The sequence below is a fragment of the Apteryx mantelli genome, chromosome 33 (genome assembly GCF_036417845.1).
Source record: "Apteryx mantelli isolate bAptMan1 chromosome 33, bAptMan1.hap1, whole genome shotgun sequence".
NCBI lineage: Eukaryota > Metazoa > Chordata > Aves > Apterygiformes > Apterygidae > Apteryx > Apteryx mantelli.
The window spans coordinates 3,360,657-3,385,756 of NC_090010.1; the positions used below are offsets into that span (position 1 = coordinate 3,360,657).

General features: G+C 47.2%; 1 protein-coding gene across 5 annotated transcripts in view; it reads left to right on the forward strand.

The window, feature by feature from the left end:
• Nucleotides 1-25,100, forward strand: part of SARNP (SAP domain containing ribonucleoprotein) — a 40,042-nt gene that overhangs the window by 1,824 nt on the left and 13,118 nt on the right. For 4 of the 5 annotated variants that reach the window (XR_010886678.1, XM_067314000.1, XM_067313999.1 and 1 more), the window contains exons 4-9: nucleotides 1,112-1,179; nucleotides 3,156-3,207; nucleotides 6,164-6,237; nucleotides 6,926-6,954; nucleotides 7,540-7,565; nucleotides 8,918-8,986. Coding sequence is in view for 4 of the 5 variants with exons in the window: in XM_067314000.1 (XP_067170101.1) it covers nucleotides 1,112-1,179; nucleotides 3,156-3,207; nucleotides 6,164-6,237; nucleotides 6,926-6,954; nucleotides 7,540-7,565; nucleotides 8,918-8,986 (318 nt within the window). In the remaining variant the exon portion in view is untranslated. The remainder of the gene's footprint in view (nucleotides 1-1,111; nucleotides 1,180-3,155; nucleotides 3,208-6,163; nucleotides 6,238-6,925; nucleotides 6,955-7,539; nucleotides 7,566-8,917; nucleotides 8,987-25,100) is intronic. The other variant, XM_067314002.1, reaches the window with a different exon arrangement.

A 25,100-nucleotide genomic window follows, 5' to 3' on the forward strand; every position in this document is an offset into this window, starting at 1 on the left:
GGTCCAAACCAACTATTTTTTTATGCCAAAGGTTCGGTGTTGCTGCATTAGTGTGCAGAACACGTGAATGTGTGGTGGTGTTGTGAAGGTGTCTTGAAAAAAGTGTAGTTTTGGTACGTGGCTGCTGTTTCGGAATGTGATAGTTCTAACCGTGCTCAGTAGGATACACACTGTGTTAGCCCCAGGTTTTTGTCATTAACAGCCAATGTCAGTTGCAGTCTGCTGTGTTTTTAAGAACGAATACATATAAGGAAAAAGTTGCCTAGCGGGCGGATACAGGCTTGTCTGGGTTGCCTGTGGAAGTGAGCCTTAAAGCTGAGGGGGTTATGTTGTGAGAAGGGTAAAGAGATCCCAGCTGAAAAAGTGCTCAGTGCTTAAAATGCCAGGAAAAAACCTTCTTCTACTCCTTAGTATCAAGCTTTTTGCTACTTGGCAAATATGTAGCCCTGCAAGTATATGTGAAGAACATGGAAACTTTCTTATCGCTTCCCCCAAAAGTATTTAAGAGAAATGAAACGAGGCTTACTAGAGTCACATTAGGTATCAAGCATGTGCACTGCGTAGCTTCCATATTATCTGCTGGCTCTGCTTGCAGACTTGAGAATGTTTCATTCAAATTATTTCCAAAGCTTTGTGAAGTCCAAGCTTTGAGGGATTAGCCTTAGAAAAAACAAATAAGAGTCTGTATGCCTGAAAGCTGGCATTGTTCAAACACTGATAGTCTGAGACTGTGACCACATAATATTATTTCTTACTACAAACCTTGCCTTATTAGACTAGCTTAAATAACAGTGGGGAAGAAGACAGACAAGCTCTCAAGCACATAAGCCCTTCTTCAAGTTTGAAAAAGCAGCTTAAGCGAAGCACAGGTCAAAGGCAGTGTCACTTATGTTTAGAAAGTGGCTAGTTGTTGTCTCTGGTGCTCCTATGTTTTACCAACTGCTCTGGTATATAATTCAGAAATCCCTAAATACATGCACACAGAGTTCTAGACACATGCCTCTTAAACCACTGAGAATCCGTAAGACTCAACAACATCCCTTCTGTGATTTCTCTCTCACTTAGCTGGCTGGAATGTTATCTGACCTCTTCTCAACTCATTGACTTGCAGGAAGAAGAGCAGAAACCGGTAGAGCCACCCGTCAAAGTAGAAGAGCCTCCTGTAAAATCGCCTGATGTGTAACTATCCTTTCTGAATAGGCCAAAGCAAACTTGTGGGGAATAGCTGTAACGCAAGAGGTGTATGACTGGGAGAGAACTTTGCCTTCTCCAAATGCTCACCGGCTCCTTTGCCAGGCTTGGTGAGACTCTCCTGAGGCTAAAGGGGTTGCTGTCACTGCATCAAGGGGGACTTGAATTCTCCATTTAAGCACAGTTTCTCTTGTTGATGGTGTTACAGGAATGTGTTTTACTCTCTGGCAGCCGGTGCAGGTAGCCAGCAAGGGCCTGTTTTTGCCTGCCTTTGGCCACAGGAGAGTGAAGTTCCTGCTAGGAGGGGATGGAGCGTGAGGAGCCTGGGGGGTGGAGGGTTGGCATGAAGCCTCCCTTGGGCCATCAAAGCCCATTAATCTGTGCCTGCGCATCATGCTGGCCCTCAGCAGGGTGGGATGAATGCCTCTGCGCTTCCGCGTGTGCACGTGGGGAGGCTGCTGCGGGTGCCTGAGGGAACCTGAGGCAAAGGATGGCGGTGAGCTTTGCAGAACCCTGTTTTGGAGGTTTGCACCGAGATGAGCGTGTGCTTGCACGTGCCTTTGGGGCACACTTTAAAGCAAAAGCGTGGCTTTGGACCGCTTTGTCTCAGCCTCGGCCCTGTATGCTGATGTTGTGGTTTGCCTACGTGGGTGCTTTCCCCCAAACAGCACGGAAAGCGTGAGATGACCCCGAAGCGCCGCGGGGATCTGCAGCGCCGGGACGGCGCAGGCTCTGCGCTGGCGTTTGAGCAGGAGGGGGCGTCCTGTGCCTGCCGGTCGCAGAGCTGCGCCGGAACGCTGGCAAGCGACGAGTCCCAGCTCCTGGGCCGAATTGCTTCCTGTGAAAGTGTCATTAAACCATTACTACCTTTCAGGGCATAAAATGAGAAACCTGTCCAGGAATCTGGAACAAAAGCAGCACATTTTTCTAAATGGGAGACCTTAATGAGGCTGGCTGTGACCCACTGTTTTATGGGAGTTGTTTGGAGGAGGATGATGCTATTTCATTTAGCCTGGGAACTTCCGAACTTTGTCTCTTCCTCTTTTGTTTTCTCCCTCGAGCCTCAGCTCTGTTTTCAGAGCATAAACTTTGGAGCACGCCCACTCCATTATATTTTCGTTTAGTCTTTTTACTGGTCCTGCTGTTGTCAGCTGCACATTGTTAAAGAAGTGTGTGTTTGAAATGGAGCCTGAGCTGGGGATGCTGGTGCTGACCTGGGGAAAGTTGCCTGTGGCTGTCCCATGAACTAGAACAGAACAATCCTTTGTATTTGAGGGCCATAAAGGAATAAAGCTCTTCAGGGCATGCAGTTGAGGCTTTTAGCTTCTAACAAGAGCTGAATGTTACTGTTAAGAGCCTTAAGATGCGCAGTAGGTTATTTGCTATACATGGCCTCTTGCTGCGATATCCACCCAGCATTTTGAGATGCATCTGCAGCACCCCACTTTGAATTGCAGAATGTTTCTCTTGCCTTAAGCAAAGTTAATTCTGCCTTCAAGCCTCGTGGAGAATGGGTGAGAGTATTGTGGATGGTTCTTGTGCCTTCAGCTCTTTTAGGGCTTCCAGCCTGCTTCCCATCACTGCTGATGAAATTCAGGAGTGTGGACTGACTGCTCAAGGCACTCATCAGGCTGGTGGGAGAACCCATGGCTGTGCCTTCACCAGGACACACACACCCTGCCTCTAATGCACCCTAGACCTTGGTTATAAGTTCCACTGTCTTCATACTACACTTCAGCATTGACACCTGAGCTCTAGACTTGAAGATGTTTGTTGCTCTGATAAGGGGGTTGATGGCCTGTGGCTGCCGTCTTTCTAAAAACAGACCCTCAGTTATTATGATGGTGGCTTTCTTGCCAGAGATGGGTGGCAAGGAGGCGAACCCTGATACCCACCCCCGAGGGATGAATGTGAAGCTAGTGGGATTTGTTCTGACTGATTTATCTCTTCTCCAACATCTTTAGGAGTACGGAAAAGAAAGTAGTGAAAATAACATCAGAAATATCGCAGATGGAGGTAAGGTTCTTTCTGCCACTTCATCCTCTTCTCTGATGTGTCTGTTTCCTTTCTCACTTTACATAAAATCTTTTGTATGTTGCTGAGACTGTGTCAGTGTTTCCATTGTAAACCTGCTTTATTTTTCCTTGATTTTATATTAATGACCAGTCGCTGGCTGTAGGCTGACCTGGCAGGGTGTTGACCCCACGGCACATTTCATTTCGACACTAGATCTTAAGGAATGTTTCTCTCAATTGTCTGTTAATGTCTGTTTCCTTGCTGATCATGACCGTTTCTTTCTGCCACCAACCACCATTGACCCTACCTCAATATTTCCAACTTAGCAAAGACAAGCTGAATCATTGCTGGTGTATCATTCCATTGCGGGCAAAGATGGACTTGGCCCTGTAGTGTCCTCTAGTTTGGATTGTGAGGTTGATAGACTTGAAGAACTGCCTCCATTATTGCTTTAGCGTATGAATCGTATTTCCCTTCCTACTATTGCTAACATGAAAAGCACCGCTGCAAAGTTCACCAGGCTGTGGAATATCCCTGTCCCCTGGGAACTGCTGCAAGCCCGATTGCCTCAGACATGTAAAACTACAAAGCTTCAGGGAATAATCAGTTAGGGATGAACTGATATGAGCTAGCAGATCATCTCATCTTTATCTACTGTAACTTTGTCACTTAATTTGCTGGGCTTATTTTAAATAAACACCGTAGAAGCTGCTGATTCCTCTGGGAGAGCTTTGCAAAACTTTGAATTTCAGGAATCTGATTCTGTTTCTCTAATTTTCCCCTCTGTCATTATTTTTTTCGCCCAAGCTCCATAAGAAAGGAATTGGTATGAAAACATGATTCTTGTCTCCCTGCTGTTCACCCGCTACTTTGGAGTTTTAATCTTCTGCTTGTGACACGATCATTTCCACAGCAACCGGGGTGATGTCGCAAGTGGAGGATTATGACCTCAGCTAAAGGAGTAATGGAGAGAGAGAGGGAACCTGATGTAAACTGGGAGTGTGGCTAAAGGAGTGATGTTGCCCATGCTTTGGGGGCTGCTCTTGGCAATAGTTGCTTAAAGAGTTCATTAAGCAAACTTGCTGAAATTACACTTAATTTTTTTTCCAAATTTTGCCAAACCTGTTCACAGGGAAACCACTTTTTTAATGAATGTAAATCAGTCTCAATAGAGTCATGATCTAGATGTTTGAAGATAAAAGGGAATATTTTTTCACATAATGCATAATAGGAGGCCATTATAGTAGGATATTTAGATGCCAGAAGTACAGATGAGTTCAAAAAGCAAGGAGACAGTTTCATAGCAAAGCTGGCCATCAGGGTTAAATGAATGCAAATGCGAGTACAGCTTATAATTCAGGATGTCATTAGCTGTGGATTATGTGAGGTTGGGAAGGCATAGAGAGGGCAGACCACCTATTTGCTTTGATCTTAACGCTGTTCTAACATCTACTTATGGTCACTGTCAGACAGGATGCTAAGGTGGAGGAAGCCTTTATTCTGAGCTAGTATGGCCTTTCTATAGTTGAGAGTCCTTTTAAAAGCTGCCTGTTTGGGTATTTCTTCTGAGTGTTCTTACTCTTCAAAGTGTCGGAGAAAGAATAAGGAAATATGCTTTGACCTGAATAATACACATTTTTCTCAGTCTTCAATATGTATCTTCTCAGCTGAGTTAGAAGTTCTTTAGTCTTGACACCATCAAAAGTGAACTGTAGTTCCTGATCTATCTCTTCTAAACATTTATGTTTTGATGCAAATATTTATTACACTCCTCACTGTGTTTTTGGCTAAAGTAAATGTTTCCATTAAGCTAATATCTGTTTCTCTAACCTTTAAAACACCAAACACATTTTTGTGCTGTTGTGTAACAATAAAATGTTAAATATTTCTCTTAAGCTTTTAAGGGGATTTAATACTTGTAGGTGCAAACCCTTGCACTTCCAGTGTTTCCAGGCTTTTCTGTGTCTTGGGCAGTTTGCTTCAGTCCACCGGAAGCCTTGCCTGCAGCAAGGGCAGCAGGCCGAGTCCTTTCTATGTAGATGAATTTCGTCTTGAATTGTACTGCTAATGGCAAACTCTACTTGCAAGGCTGAGCCAACTGCATGAATAGTGTCGGCCTCTTGTGAAAAGGCTTGTGCCAAATAAATAAGTTCCCTGAAAACAAACAACCCCCCATCTCCTTTTCTAGCATATTTCTTTGGCCTTGTGCTTAGGGGAAAAAAAGAAATCTTGTTTGCCTCTCTTTTTGCAAATCAGCTGAAGCTGGTTGCGCCGACCGCTTGCTTCCTGCCTCTAGGAGGGAAGTCGCGGCCGCTCCCTTTGTAGTCCATGCCAGGAGTGCTGCTCCTTTGCCTTTGGCACAAGGGCTTCCCTGGGTGAGGTGTGCAGCGTTCTAGCCTGCACGCTTGGCACGCCAGCCCTGAGCCTAGTCGCAGCCTTGTATCATCTTAAAATAGTCGTCTGTCTCTGTCAGCTCCCTAGTCCCGTTCTCCCTTGGCACATCTCCTTTCCTAGGGATACTCACTGAGTAGCAGAGTAATAAAATACCTTTGCCTTTCAGGCCAGTGCAAATAGAGCCCAGGAAGAAAAGCTGTCTGCTGTTGCAAGTGGCTGTAGCTTTTTTCTGAAAAAATACATACTTTTTTTTTATTAGGCCCATATAAGAACCATAAGACAACTTCTTTCGCAAGCATGCATCCCAGAGGTTATGGGGTGGCTTCCTGAGGGCTGCCAGAAGCTGATAGGTGCTTGCAGCATCTCTTCCTCTACCTGCTGGTGCAAGGGGAAGTGTGCTTTCTGCTTTCCAGACTGTACGCCGCTGCTCTAGAAGGGCACGCTGGAGCATGAACCCATCCTACGTTGTGTTTGCATACCTCTTTCCTTCTGCAGTATCTTTTTCCATACGCTTCAAAGCTTTGCTCTTCCTCACTTGGTTCTTTTCCTCTCCCTGCTCCAGAGAATGCAGAAGAGGGCTGAACGCTTCAACGTGCCTGTGAGCCTGGAGAGCAAGAAGGCGGCACGTGCAGCTCGGTGAGTCTGTGTTTGTAGCCTTTTCTGCTTTTCTTGCCTTGGAGACCTCTCAGGACACTTGTCAGTGGCAGATTGTGTTGGTGGGATGCAAATGTGGCTATTTGCTGTGATCTGGAGGTGGGCTGGGACAGCAGCACTGGGGGTGTGTAAAAAATGAGGTGGCAGTTGCCTCCAGCCTGAACAAACTGTGGACAACAGCTTACGTACAGCAACCATCTGCAAACCCTCAACAGGCCTGTAGTGAGGTAGGGCTCCTCATGAGGCAGGAGACCTGCTTATGAAAGTTGGGCTGTGTCTAACTGTGGAGTACAAGAGCTAATGCATGCTTTACTGGTTGTTAGGGATAAAATACCGGTAAAGTGTTCTGGATAGACAGAATAATGAAAGGGAAAAGTGATTAATTGTGTGTTAATTGTAAATCTAACTAGTTTTTCTGGACTTTGAGGTTGCTTTTATGAAGTGGGGAATTGCTGTTTGCAGAGTAAATGTGAGAGTCGCTGCAGTAGTTATATTAGTCTGTAATACCAGATTCTAGTTAATCTTGCCTGAAAGTTTGAGTCAAGTACACTTATGAAAAGTGCTTGAAGGAAAAGGTCACATTTTACCAACTTTAGGACTTGGTCTATCAGATACTTTCCTACCTTATATTTGCCCGAGTCTCTGACAAAGCTTTGTTTACTTTCTACAGGTTTGGTATGGCCACAGTTTCGACTAAAGGTGAGGAGGTGAAGCAGAACCAATTCATGGACTGACCTTACTGCAAATATTTAATTATTCCTGGAGAAAAAGTTGCTGGTGGGACTGTTTTTGTTTTAACCTCTGTCCCTTTTCCCAACCGTGCCCAGAAGCTCTGAGTGGGAGACTGTAGAACCAGCATGAAAAGGACAAGTATCATTTCCCCTGGTGCTTTAGACATTTTTGCCAGCATCTCCTACTTCTAAGCACAGCTAGAAGATACTAGGCAGATTTTGGTATAGTACCCCTGAACACGGAGCACCAAACATTCTTCAGCTTCTTTAAAAATGCCAGGTTAACAGTCAAAACTCGCTTAGCAAGGTGAGGATAGCAGCAGTTTACAGGTGGAGAAGCTGACTAGGAGGTGGAAAAAATTTGGAGACAAGTTCTGTAGTGAGCAGAGGTAAAAGCTGGGAAAAATGGGACAGTAATTCTTCGCTAGTCCTTGGACAGACATGTGTGTTCCTTGTTCTAGCAGTGCTGTGACTTGGCTGTACCTCTTTTCAGGTGAGATTCTGCTCTTGATGTTTGTTTTTTCTAACTTTTTCTCTCACCTCCTTGTTTCAGGCCTCTCTGCAGACAGCAAACCTACGGTAAGACGTGCATCTTGCTCATAAACTATTGCTAGTCAGGCCTTTAACACAAGCTGTAATTTCCTACCTGCTTGGGTAAACTATAAACTATCAGAATGGTCTGAGGAAGACACATGGGGGATGAGAGTTTAATGAAGTAGCCCACCTTGATGTTATGCTTGTACTGAATTTGATAGGTTCCCATCCCTTTATAGTATTTGGCTGCCTCTTGTGACTTGCCTTTTTCTCAGATAAGCTGATTTTTAGAATGAAATGCTGAAAGGAACAAAGATGGGTATTTGATTTTTTTCATGTGCCTGTTTTTCATTCTCTGCCTTTGTTTGAATTGCTTGAATTATGCTTCAGGAATGGAAATTATGAATGACCTGTAGTAAATTATTCTCTGCTTCTAATGGCCAATGCTGCCTTGCCTGTCTGATTTCCAAGTCTAAATAGGAAGCATCAAAGCATGCAGGACTGAGAGCTGTGAGCACGCTGAGCAACTGGCTTAGTACTTGTATGCTTGATTGTAAAGAAGGATGAGTGGAAGATGTAACAAAGTTAATCCAAGGCAGGATCTGTCACCAGGGAAGGTTTTAGGTTTCTCTTGTGCCAAGGGCTTAAAGATTTTGCATAAACACCTGAGAAGCAGGATAGCACCAAGTTTTCCTCTGTGGGACTGCATACTGCAGAAGATCTGTCCCTGCAAGTCTGTCCAGCTGTTTCATTAGGGATAAGTGCCATAATGGTGACTAATGCTTCTCTAGGAAATTCCAGTTAGGGTGGGTGATATGTTGGAAAATTGCTTGATCAGAGGGCCTGACTAGATGTGACATAGTTTGGGAAGAGTGAGGGTGCAACAGTGGTTTCTTAAGCCTGTGGCAGCCAGGTAGAAGTGCTAATTATCGGGAGTCTTGGCAGGTTTGCCTGAGAGGCTGTTAGTTTTTTGTTTGTGTTGACCAGAACAGGCTGCTACAGGAAAAGTACCGGGTGCAGCTGACTTATGGTAACAGTCTGAACCTACTGCTCCTTCAAGATGGAGATCATAACCTGTCATATTTATCCCATGCTTGTTTTGATGAAGCTAAGGAGCACTCTAGCAGCCTTTGGCTGTTTCATTTGGGATACTGGCTCCTGTTTTGTGGCCCAGCTTCCCTTCAGTGCTAACAGGAGTTGTTGCTGCTGAGCGTTAGTGGAGCACAGTGCTGAAAGGAGCCTCACTAGGACAGGTTTTCCACAAGCTGATCAGAGGGCACAGGTCTGTGTTCTGGGAGACTTTTCCAGGAAGCGGCGTTCTCCCTATTCCTGCAATTTGAGTGATGATGATTTAAAAAAAAAAAAAAAGAAATAAATTGTTTCCTATGTCTTTATAGGTAAACATGGATAAATTAAAGGAAAGGGCTCAAAGATTTGGGTTGAATGTCTCTTCGCTCTCCAAGAAGGTAAGGTGCATTGGCCTCCAGGATACTCTTTGCACCTCCAGATTAGCCCAGTGCTCCAGCTCATAGTATACAGTGACTGTTCAAAACCTTCTTGCTGCTTGAGATTTTACATCTTATTAATGCAGTGGCGTGGGCTCCAGACCCCAGGGGAGTCTCGTCAGCATTGTTTCCTTCATCTTTCCTCCTGTTTATTTGTTTTGTGTGTGTGACTTTTCTATGGTTTTGAGAAAGTTATGACTGATAAATAGAGGTGTTGAATTTTAAGATTGTTCATCTGAATTTTAACATGTGAAGAGAGACCATTTAGTGGGCTGTATAATTGGTTTGTTTTCAGGCATTTGACTTGTGCTGTGTAAGTGCCCATTTCTGATTGGGGTAGAAGCCAAGTCTGTAAAGACCAAGGTAATGAGCTCTCTGAAGACAAGGAGTCCGGAGCTTCCTGGTAGGAAATAACTCTTTGAAGTACAAATGAGATGAGCTTTGTAGGGGGATGTATTTTGTCTTAAAGCTACTTATTTTACCCATGGGTGAAAAATACGCAAGCTTCTGGGTGTTCCCCCTCTTCTGGTCCTCATATGTAGCAATTGATTTAGTTCACACCTTCTGTGTGTTGGAGCTGACTTGCTGGGACGTGTCTGGCAGGGCAGGTGAAGCCGCACGCTGTCTCCAGCTGGAAGGGTGGGCTCGTTTTAGCTGAGGGGCACTGGATGTGCTGGGAAGGCAACAGGAAGCGCTTGGAGGGAAAAGTGCGCAGGAGAGTAGCGTGCTCACCAGTGTGATAATCCCTTGCTTAAACATGTTCTGTAGCAAACTGGGGGGAAGATGAAATTAGTATGTTTGGGGAAAGCGGATCCTCCAGAGAAGAAAAGATAAATATATACTCTGAAATTAATACAACATCCTGTACACAAAAATAGCCTTTTCCTCCTCTGGGCTTTAACAAGTCTCATGCTGCAGCACTGTCCAGAAAGAGTGGGGAGCGAAAAGGAATTGTCCAGTTATAACAGCTGGATAATGTTGGCATGGAGACCTCCCCTCTCCATCTGAAAAAGGGTAAGAGCTGAGGGAGGCTTGTCTTCCCTCCATCCCTGTGAAATAAGCCCCTTTCCTCCTTGGGGGGATGGATTTGACCTTTTTTGCTGCCTGTTTCTCCATGTATGAGTGTTCTGCTTTATTCTACTGGCCCTGGGAATTCACTGATGTAGAAAATATCTGGCATTGGAGGTCGCTGTTCCCCCCCCCTTCCCTCTCCTGTCCCTTTGGGGGTGGGGGAAGGAGGCCAGTGCATTAAAGCTGGGATATGTGGAGCTCAGGGTGAGAGGCTGCTCAAACATCATTAACCCTGTCACTAGGAGCTCCCATTTTTCAGGAGGAATATATGCCTTGTCAATGTTTATGGCCTCGGCCTTCTCCGGGTAGGATCGTGTGGCTGCAGCTTAATAAGACCGGCCCTTCTGGAAGGAGTAGGGTTCCCAGAATTATTCTTTGCGGACCCTGCCTATGGCGAAAATCTGAAACCGCAGAAGTACAAGGTCTGATCTCCCCAAGCAGTTCACAAACGAGTGCAGCTCGCTGTATACTAATGAACTGCTCCCTGTTGTACAGATGGAGACCTACCAGTGGGGAAAATGACTTGCCCAAGGTCATGAGTACATGGCAGTGCTGGCTCTAGCCTCCAGATTGCCTGACGCTCAGCTTTTTGTGTTAACCTACAAACTCTGGCCTTGTGCTTTCCGCAGAGCAGTGTCCAGCGGCAGCGCTGGCCCTAGCAGTGCTGCCTCTTTTTTTTTTTCTTTTTCTTTTTTGTTTGCTTCACCAGGAAGCCGAGTTCATGGGCTTAGAAGTGGCTTCTCCCACTGAGCGGAACACACTCTTGCATTCCTGGGAGGAATATTATTGGTTACTTTAATTAGCTGGTAGTATTGTGCTTCCCACCTGGGTGTTCTTTATAGCTTTTCATTACGGAGGAGCCTGGCAGTTGCGAATGTTTACATGTGTCTTGGCAGGTTTTTATACTGTGCGTCGCAGCAAAAACTTTACAATAAACCATTGTCTCCACGGAGCCACACTTCATTTCCTATTCAAATTGGTTTGGGGAGGGGTAGGGAGGTGGGGGGGAGAATCGTAGCTAAGGGGGATTTCAGACCTGCTGTGAGCAGGGAGCAAATACAGAGCTGCGTTAGTGGCTGTGAACTCATCTGTAGCTTTGAACCCCCCTTCCCCCTCTGTTAGCCCTCTGGGGTAGAAATCTTTCAAGTTTAAAATCCTCTTCCTCCCTGCCTAAAGGGAAAGCGGGAGCCCGGTTGCTCGGAGGAGAGCAAGCAGAACAGAAAGGTTGGCTGTGCTAGAGCAGAAGAGGCAGGTGCTCATTTGTCTCAAGGCAGCACGGGGCCATCAAATTAATTTTTAAAATAAATCAAGCAAGCGTTTATCTCCCTGTAGCACTACCTCTCCCCTCCGAGGCCTCCTGTTAAAGTGCACACTCTCTGACCTAAAGCTACCATCCCTTGACTCCTGTTAGTTGTACTTAACCCCCCACACTTGTAAATGTTCCCTCTGTATAGCAGCTGCTCCCGGTAACACTCAAACTCTCTGCTCCCCAGGGGAGGGTGTTTAGCTGCATGTTTTATATGCAGGATTTGATGCTGCAGAGGGAGCTGCCTGCATCGTGTTTGTGATTCAGAAGCATTTCTCCAAGGGGATGATTTGCTCTTTATATATAAAATAGCCTTGTAAGTCTCCTGCTGAGAAAGTGCTGGCACCAAATGGACAGCAGGAACCCTTGGGATAACATAAAAGCTCTGTTTGCCACCTTTGTATTACATTATCAAATACCTTTCCCAATCTGAACAGATGACTAAAATAATTGGCTTTTATATCTCCTCTTTAAAGCGGAGGTCTCAAACTGCCTTACAAACAATTAGCTGATTAACCCTCGGCCGTTCAGAGGTTGGGAGCGGAGAGGTGAAGGGGCTGCGCTCCAAGGTCACCCAAGCCGGGAGTCCCGGCCCGGAGCTCTGCTCTGCCCCCACGCACGTTTCCCCCAAGCTGGGGGCCAAACAAAGGGCTCTTGGCTGCAGATCTGCCCGAAGGGGAGGTAACGCGCGCGTGTAGCGCTCCCGTCCCCGTCCCTCGTGACGGGGGAGTTGTCCGAACGCTGGGCTGGTGACATCCAGGTGGGCTGGTCGGAGAGGGCCCGGGTGCAGGGGAAGCTTTCTGCATTTGTTCAGGGCTGCAGTGACTTGCCTGGAGCGAGGCAGAGGGGGACGCGTGACTCGTGAGCTGTGTGTCACCTTGAGTAAACTTGCTGAGCTTTTCCTTGCCCAGTTGCAAGTCTTCCATTTTACAGCTGGAGTCTCGTATCCGTAAGATGTGTGCAGAGCCCACAGGAGTGCCAGGCTGGTTTTTTGGAGCAGCAGTAATAGCACAGGAATTGCTGAAGTATCCACTTGATCAAAACGTGCTACCTTTTAGGGCTGGGAAGAGTTAATGCTTTAGTATGGCCATCAGTCATGACTCTAATGCTAATTAAATTCTCTCTAATGAGAATTTGTTTTACATGTGGCAGATGAGAATTACTGCACTCGTTGCCCGAGATTAGCAGGCCGGAGCTGGCAGGCTGACTGTTCATGACGTTTGTGTGGTATTGAAGGAGAGCAGGGGTCAGTAGACCAGCAGAAAGTTTGTGTGTATACAAAATATCTAAATGAGAGAGAGAAAACAATTGCCTTAATTGTTTGGCTTCCAGCAAGCTTATAATAACGTGCTGAGGAGGAATCCTTTTCCTGGATGATTTTTCTGCCTGCAATCTTTCCAAACACCCCCTGCCAACCCCGGATGAGAAACTATTAACCACCAAGGAAGCAAAGGGTGGTGGTGGGGGGAAAAGTGCTGATGTTGGCAAAGAGGAAAGGAAAAAGGATTCGTGAAAGAGGATTCTTCTAGCTAACACCAGGGACAGATATGTAATATGTGGTGGCACATGCCTGCATTTTTGGGAACTAACTGGCTTATGTGGTCAGTTTGTACTCGAGCAATGCACTTTGCTATCGCTTTCAAGACATGGCTCCTGCCTTGTTTGAAACAGCACATACTTCTGAATATTTGCTTTTAAACTTTGCTTTTTGTGGCTGCCATATCAGCTTTGTGTCTCTCTTTTGCTATCCTCTCTCTAGTCTACCCAGTCTCTGCTGTGGCATGGAGTGGAGGAGAGCCAGCTCCTTTTTTTATGTGTTCTTCATCTTAATTTTTCTTTCCCTCTTCTGTTTTGCCTTTGGTAGTGTATTGTAATGAAAATATGTACAAAAGGTGGTCCAGGAAAGTGTCCTCACCGTGCTGTACGTCCACAGTGGTACGGGGGGACTGTATTTGTCCTGAGATGTTGATTGCTTCGCCTGTGTGCTGTGCACACATCCTTCCCCTTCAGGACTGTTGCTTAAGTTCTGCCTTTTGAAAAGGCTCATGTAGCACTTGGCAGCTCTTAAAAATGAGCCGTACAAAAGAAGGTTTCCTACTTCGGAATAGCATTGCCCTGACATGCAGAATGGGCGGTGTCGTATGCCAGATGCAGAGGAGCTGATACGTTGGGATAGGCCGCGCTGCAAATGTGAGCACTCTGCCATTTCTGTGGATAGTCCCAGTGCCACGTTCAGGACTTGGAGTTTTTAAATCTTAATATTTTTAGGTATTTAACAAAGCTGCTTTAGGTAATTTTTAAAGGATTTTCTGTCTCCCTCTGTGTTAGACTAGTGGTAACTAAGGCAGCTGGATTTATAGACAGGGAAAGTAAAAAATAGTCCTGTTTTTAAAAGTAAAATAAAAGCAAAGCCTTCTAAAACACCTTTGTAATGTTTTTTGCATGTTACAGAAATGACTTTTCTGAAAGTAGAAACTAGGTCAGAATGTAAGAACACAGTTGAGAGAGTTGCGTGAATGTATAGAAACAAAGCTGGAAAGATCCAGGTACAAAACAACGCAACTAGCAAGGAACCTCAGCATTGACAAGATGTGATTTTGTAAGTATAGGGGCAATAAGGAGAATACCCAGAGAACCATTAGTCCAGTCCTTCGGGACGGCCTAGCAGATGACTCGGAGGAGGCTGAGGTGTTTAATACCTTTCTGCATTAGCTTCCACTAAAAAGGTCTGACTGCAAATAGGTAACAGCGGGTATATCAACGGGTAAATCTCAGCCTTGAGGGGAGAGAGAGCATTTTTGGGGCACCCAAGCCTCAGTGGTTTTGCAGGTAAATGCTGGAGAGTTTCCAGCTGACTGTTGTAATGACTTAAAGAAGTTGAGCACTAATCCTTGAGGAACTTTCCTCTGCTGGCTTCTGGAAGGGTTTGGACGGGATCCCTGCACACCTCCACGTTCAGCTTGCTCTCTGCGCGCACGCGTGCTTTGAATGTGTGCAGCAGTAACCATCAGTCAGGTCTGCGTGTCCTCCTGCTGCCTCTCCTTCCCCCAACCCCTACAAGACGACGTCACTATTTTCTAACTTGAGCTGCTGAATGCAGGTCTGTTGGTTTAAGATAATGGGAAGTGACAAGGTGAAGAATAGTGCTGGCAGTCATGGACGTTTTAACACAAGGGTGCTGTAAGCGAGGCCTCTGCCTCCCCTACCCCCTCCTGGGCTGCCTGGAGAAGGAGCTTCTCTACCTAATCCATGGCGCAGGCTGCCTGGCTTGTGGAGGGCAGGGAGTAGGAGATGTTTATATGTTCTCCTTCCGTAATCGGTGGGTTTTACAGTCTTTTTATTTTTAGCACTGCGGCACCCAGAGAACCCTCCCCCGTCCCCTTCCTGGACAGTGTATTGGTCTCGGTATTACCGTTTTCCTCACTGTAGCCCTCGTCTGCATGACCATTAGCTTTCTGTGACAAAGACCCAGTTAGGAAACTGGATCCAGGAACCGAAAGGTGATGGAGTTTACATGTTACATGTGGGTTTGCTGTTAAGAACAACTCTGTTGTGAAGCTCAGCACCAGAGCGCCTCTGGACAAAGGCTGTCAAATGCTGTCAGATGCAAGCTGTACGGCATGCTTAAACTGTGGCCCCTGGCTCTGACCTGGCTGCTTAGCGCAGGGCAGAAGAGAAACTGCTGGAGATGTAGGCATGGGAAGAAAAAACTCAACAGGGCTTGCAGATAACTTACTAGTGTGCTTGAAAATGAGCCCAAATCTTTACAGTGCTGTAACCTTGTGGAAATTGAGATCTGAAGTTACAGTGTGGATGTAAAGGTCCGAGACCTCTGTTTTTCCTTTCGCATTTCTGATTTAAACGAAGCAGCTGTTTCCCACGAGGAGCACGGTTGCGGTCTTCACTGGCCACTTCAGACTAGGGCAATGCAACAGTCCCCTCTGGGAAGAGGGATGGATTTGTGGTTTCCAGTCCTGATCCCTTGTGATCCAGCTGGCACATAATGGGATTGTGCAAGGAAATGAAGGTCTCCTGTTTCCTAGAAGGCGAATAAGGAGTTTTGTCCAACCAGCCTATTCCCTTGTGAACCTCCAATATCTGCAGACCAGTATGCAGGGAAAAAAAAAATCTGGGTTTGGTGCTAGAAGGAAGGATCTTGCTAAAATCCTAAAGGAAGAACTAGGCAGTGTGTGCCCATGGGTCTGAACGGCTGCAATCACTGTACATGGGGAAAAGTGGCCTCTTCACTGGAATTGATGCTTAACTACTCCAGCCAAGTGGAGAAAATAGAGGTGTGTTTTTTGGAGAAACAATGTTAAGATGTCAGCTGTTTTAACCAACAATTTAGGTTGGTTTTTGCTCTTCAATAATATCTATCTGTGGTCAGTGTTAAAGAGGCCCAGCACTTCTGAAGACCCCCTTTGTAGCGGGGGAGAGAACGTGGCCTTAGAGCAGGTTTTCAGCTCCTGGTTGCTCTTGGGCTCACTCGTGGCCCGGGTTCAAGCCAGGCAAACGTGTGAATGAATGAGCCGCCCACGACGTCAGCCGTTTTGCAGCGTGGTTGTTCTCGGGGTGGGTTCCTTGTCTTGGGATCTGCTTTTATTTTGTTCTCTAGCCAGCCTGTAGCCATGTCTAGAAGTGCTTTAATGCCTGTAGCTGTGGAGGCTGGGGTATTGCGGCAGCTGACAGGTCAGCGTGGGCTGCCGCAAGCCTATTTGTGCACAGTTTAACTCCTGTGCAGAGAGAAGAATAAAGAAGGATTTGGAACTTCTTAGTATTGGATTGAGACACCTCTTAAGCGGTTGTCATCCTTTCTGAACCATGTAAATGTTAAAGGCTTGAAATAAATTCAAGCTTGCTGCTGCCTCCACAGCCTTTGCTGTTTTTGTGGCTTAATACTCATTGCTCTTCTAAATGTTTTACTCTCTGCTCCTGTTTTTGTGAATGAGTCACGCTAATAGGAAGTAGTGAAGTTAATGAGACGAAGCTCAGTCAAGCTGTACAAAATATTGGGAGCCTCAGGTGTGTTGTGGTAAACTACAAGTTAAACTTTTCAGGTGGAAGCATAGTTTTATAGTTTCAGGTTGACTGTGTGCCTTCAGGCGCATAACCACACAAGAATGTGAATATATTTATAGCACCCCTGGGAAATCTCTCCTGTGGGCTTGGGGGAGATGCTGGCGCTTTCTTTCAGCTCCCCTGAAAGTCTCGCTGTGCTGAAAGGGTTCAAGTTCAGCCTTGTAACGTGCAAGTCCCTGTGCCCGAGGGCTGGAAATGTGAAGAGCCAGATTCTCCAAAGCATCCCATCCGTGGTGCTCGCGCGCTGACCCGCGGTCACCTGTGCTCCCAGCTGCTGTTATTTCCTCCCCCTCTGGCATTTCCTCTCCAGCATATCCAAAATAATTTCCCTCTCTCCTGCTGCCTCGGCTACCCATGTTGTCCTGTAAATCTTGCTGCGGGCTTCCCCCCACCCCGTTCAGCCCAGCCTCCGGGGCGCGCAGCCTGACGCTCGGTAAGGTGCTGCGGAAGGCAGCGTGGTTTGCAGAGCTGCCCTGTGTGTTTCCGGAGGTCTCCTTCCTTTCTCCTCTCTTGCCTTAGCTGTGGTTTCCTCTGTCACGCAGTAACTGACTTTGCCCGCGCGCATCGGGCTCTTCCCTTTCTGCTCGGAGCCCTTGGTGAGCCCTGGGCGGGCTCTACCGTTGCTCTCTGGGTACGTCCTCTCTGTGTGTTTTGGTCTTTACCTGCCAGGGTTTTACTGAATTCTTAATTCTGCATCTTCAGACCTAGCACTTTACCAGAAGCTTTGCAAGGCAAGGACAGCATGTCTGAACTGCTGTCTTAAATCTGCTAAATGTTGCACTTTCCCCACAAATCAGCTTTGCATTAGGCAAAAGCAGCCGTGCCCTTTAACGTGGACAGTGTTTAAGTGACTATGTTTTTGGTGCTGTAGAAACATGGGACGTGCATGAGCAGGTCTCGAAAGGCTTCCTGCTCGAGGAAAGCACTGCGCAAAGGGGCCCTTTGGGCACTTGGCTGTTCACAGCCTGGAGCCCAGGAGTCTGGCGTGAGGGTGGCGTGAGCTGTTCCCGAGCACCTTCCCCCTTGGCTTGCTCGCGTGCTCCGCTGCCTTCCACGGCAGCGGTGGGATCTGTACGCTGTTGCCTTTTCTGTGCTCTTTGCAGTGGGAACTTCTGTAGTTGGGCCTCTAAGAGCATCTTACGTCATTCCACAACTGGTAAGACTGTGGGTTGTTTTTTTTTTTTTAAGTGCTTACCAGATATCATGTATTTTCTCTAGGTTTAGATGAGAACAAAAAATAGCAATCAAAGAAACCCATAACTTTGGCGATGTTTCCAGGAGAAATGCAAGCCTGGCACGTAGCCGCCCTTTCAAAGGGCTGGAGCGGCCTGCCCCAGCCGCGGGGGCGCTCGGCCTGTCCCGGCTCGGTCGCTGCCCTTCACCACAGTCCTGCCCAAGAAATCCAGCTGTCGTGGAACGAAACCCCGGTAACTGCATCGCTCAAAATTCGCTAGCTTCCTGCCCCGTCGTTGCTGTCCTCTCCCGGGCTCCAACTCTGGGAGTAACTTAGTGTTTACAACTATTCCTTTCTGCGCGTTTCCCCCCCTCCACCCCAGCCCTACGCACACACACACGATGTCATCTTAAAAATAAATGCCGGGAGAGGTACGAGAGGTCAGCAGGATCCCTGCTCCCGCCTTTATGGCGGGGCTGCCTGAAAGGGGTTTGCGTCCCCAGCAAACCTGTGGGGAGTGGCGCAGGGCTCGCTCAAAGGGCAGACAAAGCGGGGGGACTCGCTGACCTCACCCTGTCCAGTCATCTGGTTCTTCATTGGTCCCTGCTGTGAAACAGAACTTAGCTTTTGTCTGTAACACAAATACATCTTTTCCCCACCCCCCCTTTCCCCCTCTATTATGGTTCAATCAATGATGTCATTATGTGCCATTCAGCTGCCCTGGAACCATTTGGCTGCAGGAATTTGGAGGAGCGGCCGGGAAGAATGGCCGGCCCGGCTCGCTGCTCAGCCCGGAGAATCCATTCGCATTTTAACGAGAGAAACAAAGTCAGGTTTCTCCTTAACCCCTCTTCACCGCGGAGGACAAAAGTAAAAACAACAACAACCAAAAAAGCCCTGTAAAATGCGAGGAGGAGTGTGTGTGTTTGCATGTGAGAGGACGAACCCGGAGGAATGTCTTCTAATGAATTAAACCTTGCAAAACTCTTATGAGGATCCCCTTCTTTCCACCTAATCCTTTTAATTAAGATAACTTAAGCAGCTCTTTCTGCTCGTGGAAGATTAACTGAACTATTTCATGTCCCCCAGTAGCGTTGCCCTGGAATAAGAGATGAACTCTGCCATGATGTTGCACCGAATCTTGAGTAAGTCGCTGTGGCATTAGATGAGGATTCAGAACTTTGTCTGTAGAGGCCCTGCTGGAGTGTTTTTGGGTGTCTGACAGATCTGTTCTGGTCAGAATACACAGATTCATGTGGCATGATATTTAGCTGTGAGCTTGCAATGTGGACAGTCTTGTAGGTTGAACCATTAGGGAGCTGGGCTCATCCCACGGGCCCAAAGAAGCTTCTTTAAAAAGCTGATCTGTAATAATGCTTGAGATTAAACAGTTTAATTCCACAGATAATTTACTGGCTAACATACCTTTTCCATGCTCTAGCTGTTGTTATTTAAAGGCATGTAAAATTCCAGGGCAAATGAGGGAAGCATCCATGTGGAAGATCTGGCAGAGAGAGGTGACAGGCAGAGCCCCGTGTGCTAGGCTCTTTCTGCTTTTTGGAGTACAGCTGGCCAGCAGAGGTTTCCTGGCATGTGAGCTGAAATTCTGGAGAAATGAACTGCAGATTTAACAATTATCAGGGTTCAGTTTGAGTCAAATATTTGCAAAGCAGCAGCTCTTTCCCTAGTTTACCCTTCAAGCTCTGCTAGAATCTCAAGCTTCCAGTAATACTGGAGAAACCAAATTAAGTGGCCGCAAAAGACTAAACGTAAGTTACTTTTTGGGTGTGTTCACCCACTGCATCTTATCTCTTCTGGTTGAAAGAAGTCTGAAGACTTTAATGTATGGAAGCAATGGACATCCACAGCAGATAGACTGGTTCTCTAGGAGGTGCTGGATTGTATACAGATAAAGTTTGTCAGCCTGCGTGTTTCCATTTTTAGTTTGGTACTCGGAACATCTGTTAGTTCTTTTCCGTGGTACCTTGCTGATCTGAGGAGGTGGCCTTGCGTTTAGGTCTTGGACAGTCCTGGATGTTAGCTCTTTCTGTAGTTAAGGTGTGCAGTTCCTGTTTGTTTGGACAGGATAGCTCACTTAAATTCGGTTCACTGTCCAAAATTGAGCCTAGTGACTCCGTACCCAAGGTCCTCCCTCTGCAGCTTTTTATCTTTCAGTCTTTTCATGTGAGCTGCCCTGGGAAGTTAGGGTTGTCTTGCTCATCCCTGCCTCTACTGCTGGAACTGGGCAGGATGGTCTGAGAAACCCAGCGCCCAACCGGGAACTCGAACGCTGGCTCGACCATCCTCTCTGCCTGGCCTGGGTGGAGGGTTGGCCCTTTGCAGGGACTGGTGCAGTGTCCAGTCATGCCTCTCCTTATCTTAACCTAAGAGTATTGAGCAAAAAATAAGAAGGCTCATTGGGTCTGGGAGAGAACTAATAGTCCAGCATATCAAAAAGAGAAAACAAGTGTAAAATGGTGACTAAAAGACTGAGTTATGGCCAGCGCTGTGCTTCTGTTTGCTTGGAAGTTAGTACTTGAAGTAGCTTATAGATTAGTGCAAAGTCTCTCATAGTTAAACTCTAGGCAGTGAAAATGCCCTTGAAAGCACTCCTCTGTCTTGCCAGTTGTTCCTTCTGCATGCCAGTGTAGCTTTTCCTGGTCGTATTTGGACTAACAACTCTTAATTCTGCTCTCAACTCACTGGCACTAGCACTTCTGTGCAGTGGTCAGTCTATGGGACGCAAAGTCATTGCAACACCCCAGGTCTATTAGGAGCTTCTGGCTAGCAGGAAGAAGCTCTTTGGTCTCTCTTCAAACCTGTAATTCACTTACTACTGAAGAATCTTTTACCTTTGGGGTTGGGAGTGGCAAGCACTCACTTGGCTTCCCAGGCTCGTGTGTGTTTACAAAACCTGGAGATAGAATCACCTTTGACTCAAAATTGGGCAGCGTTCATTGGGATACCTGGGAGAATAAATCTGCGTGAATCTCCCGTCATCGTTTCTGCACGCTGTTCACCCTCAGAGCGCGCTGTCGATTGCAGCGGGCACGTGTGCACCCAAATGTTTTCTTCTACTACAAATTCATTGGAATTTCATTTGCTTCTAAAGGGTCTTCATTTAGCTTGTAAAGCAACAGCACTTAAACGCTACAGGACACCTCTCAGAGGGCCAGTTAGAGCCGTCCAGCCTGGCAGCACGTCCCCTTGTCCTCTCCCAGGAGCCGTGTGCGGACTGGAGCTGCCTGCCTGCAGGGGAAGGGTTAATGTTGCTGTGGTGTGTTGCCGTTTTTGCGCTTGTTGGGTTTGAATAGAATGGATTTTTTTTAAATCTGGGGCTAATGTGCAATTCAAATCATGTTTAGTCATCGCCCGATTGCTCCTTTTTAATAACAGCTGGACTCTTCGAGGGAAAACTCTTTCGCTGTGCCAAATAGCTTTAACTCTGTCCGGCCTCTCGTTTTAGAGCCAGGTGTAACTCTCTTAAATGTGCTTCTGGGTTCGGTGGAGACTGCTGTGGTCTTGTGCAGCAGTCTTTCTGCACCAGGGTAAATGAATTTTAGGACGGAAGAGCCTGTGTAAATGTTTGATACTTAAGATGCTGTTCTTCAGTGGGTGCAAAAGAAAAAAAAAAAAAAGCTCCTCCAAGGCTTTCTGCCTTGTGGTGCACCTGAAATGCGTCTCTGCCACTTTGCCATGTGGCATTCCTTACATGTTTGCTTCGTCTCTGACGTCTAAGTCGAAGAATGCTTTTCAACTTCGGTATTGAAGCTCTGGGAGAGTTGCAGGTGTACTCTTAACACATGTCTGTGACTTTTTTGTCTTCCTCCCCCGCTGATCCCGTTTGGAGTGAGCATAAACTTTTAACTGTGAAAGCTGTGGTGTCTTGACACAGAAAAACCTCAGAACTGCCGGCTGTTGTGACTTTTGCCCTCTATCAAACACTTCAGTTTGATTTTCTGCTTTCCCAACCTGTTTTCCAAGATGTGTGTTGGAAGAAAGGACTCGAAGGAAGCTTGCAATTGCTCGTTTCCCTTAACTTTTATAAAACTGAAGAAAGTGGCTGCGAAAGTGACTTAGTAGGTACCATAAAGCAGTGAGTCACTGATCCTGCATTGCTTAAGTTTCATTAGTGTGAATGAATAAATCCGGATGTCTCCAGTGTATAACCAGAATCAGGCTTAGTACTTTAAACAATTAATACTTTTTTCCCCATTTAGTTCTATTAAGATCTTCAAAGGCCAGCGACTTTGTACCTTGTTGCATCAGGCTTGTCCAAGGCAGTTACAGTAAGTTTCTCAATAGATGAAATAAGCCAGAAGATTGAGCTTTGCTCTAACTTTAGATGACTCTGGGCTAATTCTGTAATAACCTAGTTCTAGAGACAGCTAAATGTGTGCAAATCTTCCAGGGATGTAGATTTGCCAGTAGTCTGGGGTTCACCTGAGTGGCAGCACCGTGTAGAGTGGGCTCCTCCGTGAAACCGGACCGCAGTGGACGCTCCTGTGCGGAGACGTGGAGCTCACGGTCCACCGCTGCCTTGCGGCGGGATGACGAGCAGAAGGTTTCTCTGAATTCCCGAGTCGAGCTTCTGGCACTGTGGGTGTGGTAGCTGTTTTGCATGGAGATAAGATTGTGTTTCATGTTTGTGAAATCCATTGAGGTTCTTGGATGCGCATATGTGGTGTAACTTTGTGTAAATTTTGCTTTTTAAAAATCATTTGTGCATGGCAGCGGAATCAAGGGTCCTTCTAATAGTGTTTTTATAAGGAATGTGTGATAGGAACTTTTAATGGATATTCCTGTCATGTGTATCTAATCTAAGTGGAGTCCTCGCGTTGGCTTTATTTTGGAGAAAGACTGTGACTATCTCTCTTCTGGTTTAGTCTCAACATACGTCCCTCCGTGACTAGCTCAATCTCAGCTGAAAACGCGAAGTGAAGTTGGAGATGAAAGAGCTGTGCTGCCTTGGGTTGAAAGGGACAGCTTGAGATCACCCATGCGTTTTGTAGGTCTTTCGGAGGAGCGGAGCTGGCGTTGGGGGTGGAGTCCGGAGAGCAACGGCGCTGATTGTCCCTGTACCCATAGATCACTGTATTATGTATAGTACGAAGCGAAGATCTTGCGTGCTGACCTCTGTGTGAAAGGCGGTTTTGCAGATGGGAAGGGGTAAGCCGCACACGGAATGCTCCTATATAAACTCTGGGCTTTCCTGTCGCTTCACGTCTCCTGCTAAATGCTTGCTGATGTATGTTAGCGTTTCAACCCCAGAAGGACTTAGAAGCGCTCAAACAGAGTCTGCAAGGAGAAAGAGCCAGGAGGAATAAATACGTTGAGATGAATTTCAAAAAGGTGGTGGGTGACAGCTGTGCGTCCTAGGATTGGAGTGTTTCTGAGAATAAAACCATCAGTTGCTGTCATTCACCTCCTGGGTATGAAATTGGAAGCCCAGTTACCCTTGAGTGTTTCATAACCTTTACCTTTTGGAGGTCAAGGCCATGTCATCATTAATCTACCATCGCCTGAAAGCCTCAGGGCTCTGCTTTTCATCCTGCCATCCGTCATGCTGCAGCAAGATACAGGAGAGTGACCAGAAGGGTCCGGTTTTATATACACATGTGGGCACACACCCTTCCATTCTCTGAGAATGAAAACACTGAGCATGTGATTACGGGCTCGTGTCTGTCTCTTTGCATTTGTGATGAGAGTTCTCCAGGGTTCATCTGCAAATTCAGAACACGGTTCTCCTGGGGACGTTTTAATCTGGAGAAAGAAGCACTCTGGCCATGTAGCCTGAAACTTGGCCTTGGGGGGAGAGATTTCATAGCAACATGGGGTTTTAAAATACAGAGTATGTGCATCAAACAAGTCACTTCCTTGTGCTTCAGGGAGCTGCCTCTTTACACAAGGTTGTTGCCTCGCCATTTACGTGGTGGTTATGTGATGAGCCTGACCCAAACCGTGGCAGCGAGCTGTTGTCTGACAACTGGATAGTTCTAGAGGACAGGAGAAGGTGGGGAGCTTCCTCAGGGCATCGTCCCCCTTTCCTGTTGTTTTCTTCCTCTTCTGAATCTGTCCCAGATTCTCTGCTCATCTGCAGCTGCTACCGAGAGCTGGGCTGGTTCTTCCTTTTTCCCCGCTTAGGTACTTGTACAGAGCCTGCCATAACTCCTGAAGTCTCCCTGTGTGGCACGTGTTGCTGTTTAATCTAAATGCCTGAGACCTGGATGCTGCGGGCACGAGGAAGTACGGGTTGGTACATGGTGGGGCCGTGCTGGCCTGACGCTTTGTGCAGCGGCTCCTTTGGTCGGGGATCAGAGCTGCTCGCGACAAGCAGTTCCTCAGAACCTCGTCTAAGCGAGTAGGTGCCGGGGGCCAAGGGCGGCTCTGCCGCTTCTGGCCTTGAACAGGAGGGACAGCGAGAAGCTTGTACGTGATCTGGGATCAAGTTTTTTTTTCTGCCCTCTTTAAGAGCAAGGCTGGCAGTGGGGTTTGCCCCTCGGTGGAAGTTTGAATCCTGGAGGCGGGTTAACCAGAATATCCCACCGGAGAGCTGCTGCCGTCGTGCCATGGTTCTTCGTTCCGCCTCTGCGTGAGTTCCTGCTTGCGGCTTGCTCGGTCCAGGTGGGGGACGAAGGCGGCAGGCTTGCTGTCAGGGAAGAGCCGAGAAATCCTTGTTGCGGGGAGTTTGTGTATCGTTTCTAAAGGTAACCAGCTGTGCTCTCCTGCCCCGGAGTTAGGCTCTAGTTCTGTTCACGGGGTAGCGGCGAGTGCCAAAGCTGCTCTCTGCACCATGGAAACCATGAATTAATGCCTTTTGGCATTAACTCTTCCGCTACCAGAAGCGGCATTTCTACCTTCTCCCTGGAGAGAGGGAATGATACAGTTTTTAAATGGATCCTTCTGTCTTTTGGGAATAAGTGATATGAGCCAGAGGACAAGCAGTTAAACCTGGATTTAATCAATTCTGACAGGCCCTCTTACAGTCTGGAGCTGCGCAGCCTGTATTGCCCTTCGGGACCTCTTCCAGTGCGCACCCTGCATCGGCCTCCCCCACTCGTGTCACTGTTGCTTCAAAAAAGAGACTGCCTGAAGCCCAAGGTTTCTCTGGTTCCTGCGTGCAGGCTTCTTGAAAAGCTGTTAGTGTGGAGGGGCGAGCTGCGATTCCGGCTCCGTGTTCGACTCTGCTGCTTACCTAGCGTTTCCTGATGAGAGAGCGAGGAGCTCGTTTTCCTTACCCTCACCCCTCCGCTGAGCGCGTGTGCTTGCTGCGCGCTGTGCCGGGAAGAGGCCAGGCGGTGGGCTAGGGACATTGGCCGTGGCATCCGCTGCCAAGCCCGGGGTTTCGGTTGGATGCTCCAGCGCAGCTGCTCCGTATGAGGATGCCCACTGGGCGAGGAGGGGGCCTGGATCTCGCACCGATAGGAAGCGGCTCCTGAGGCAGA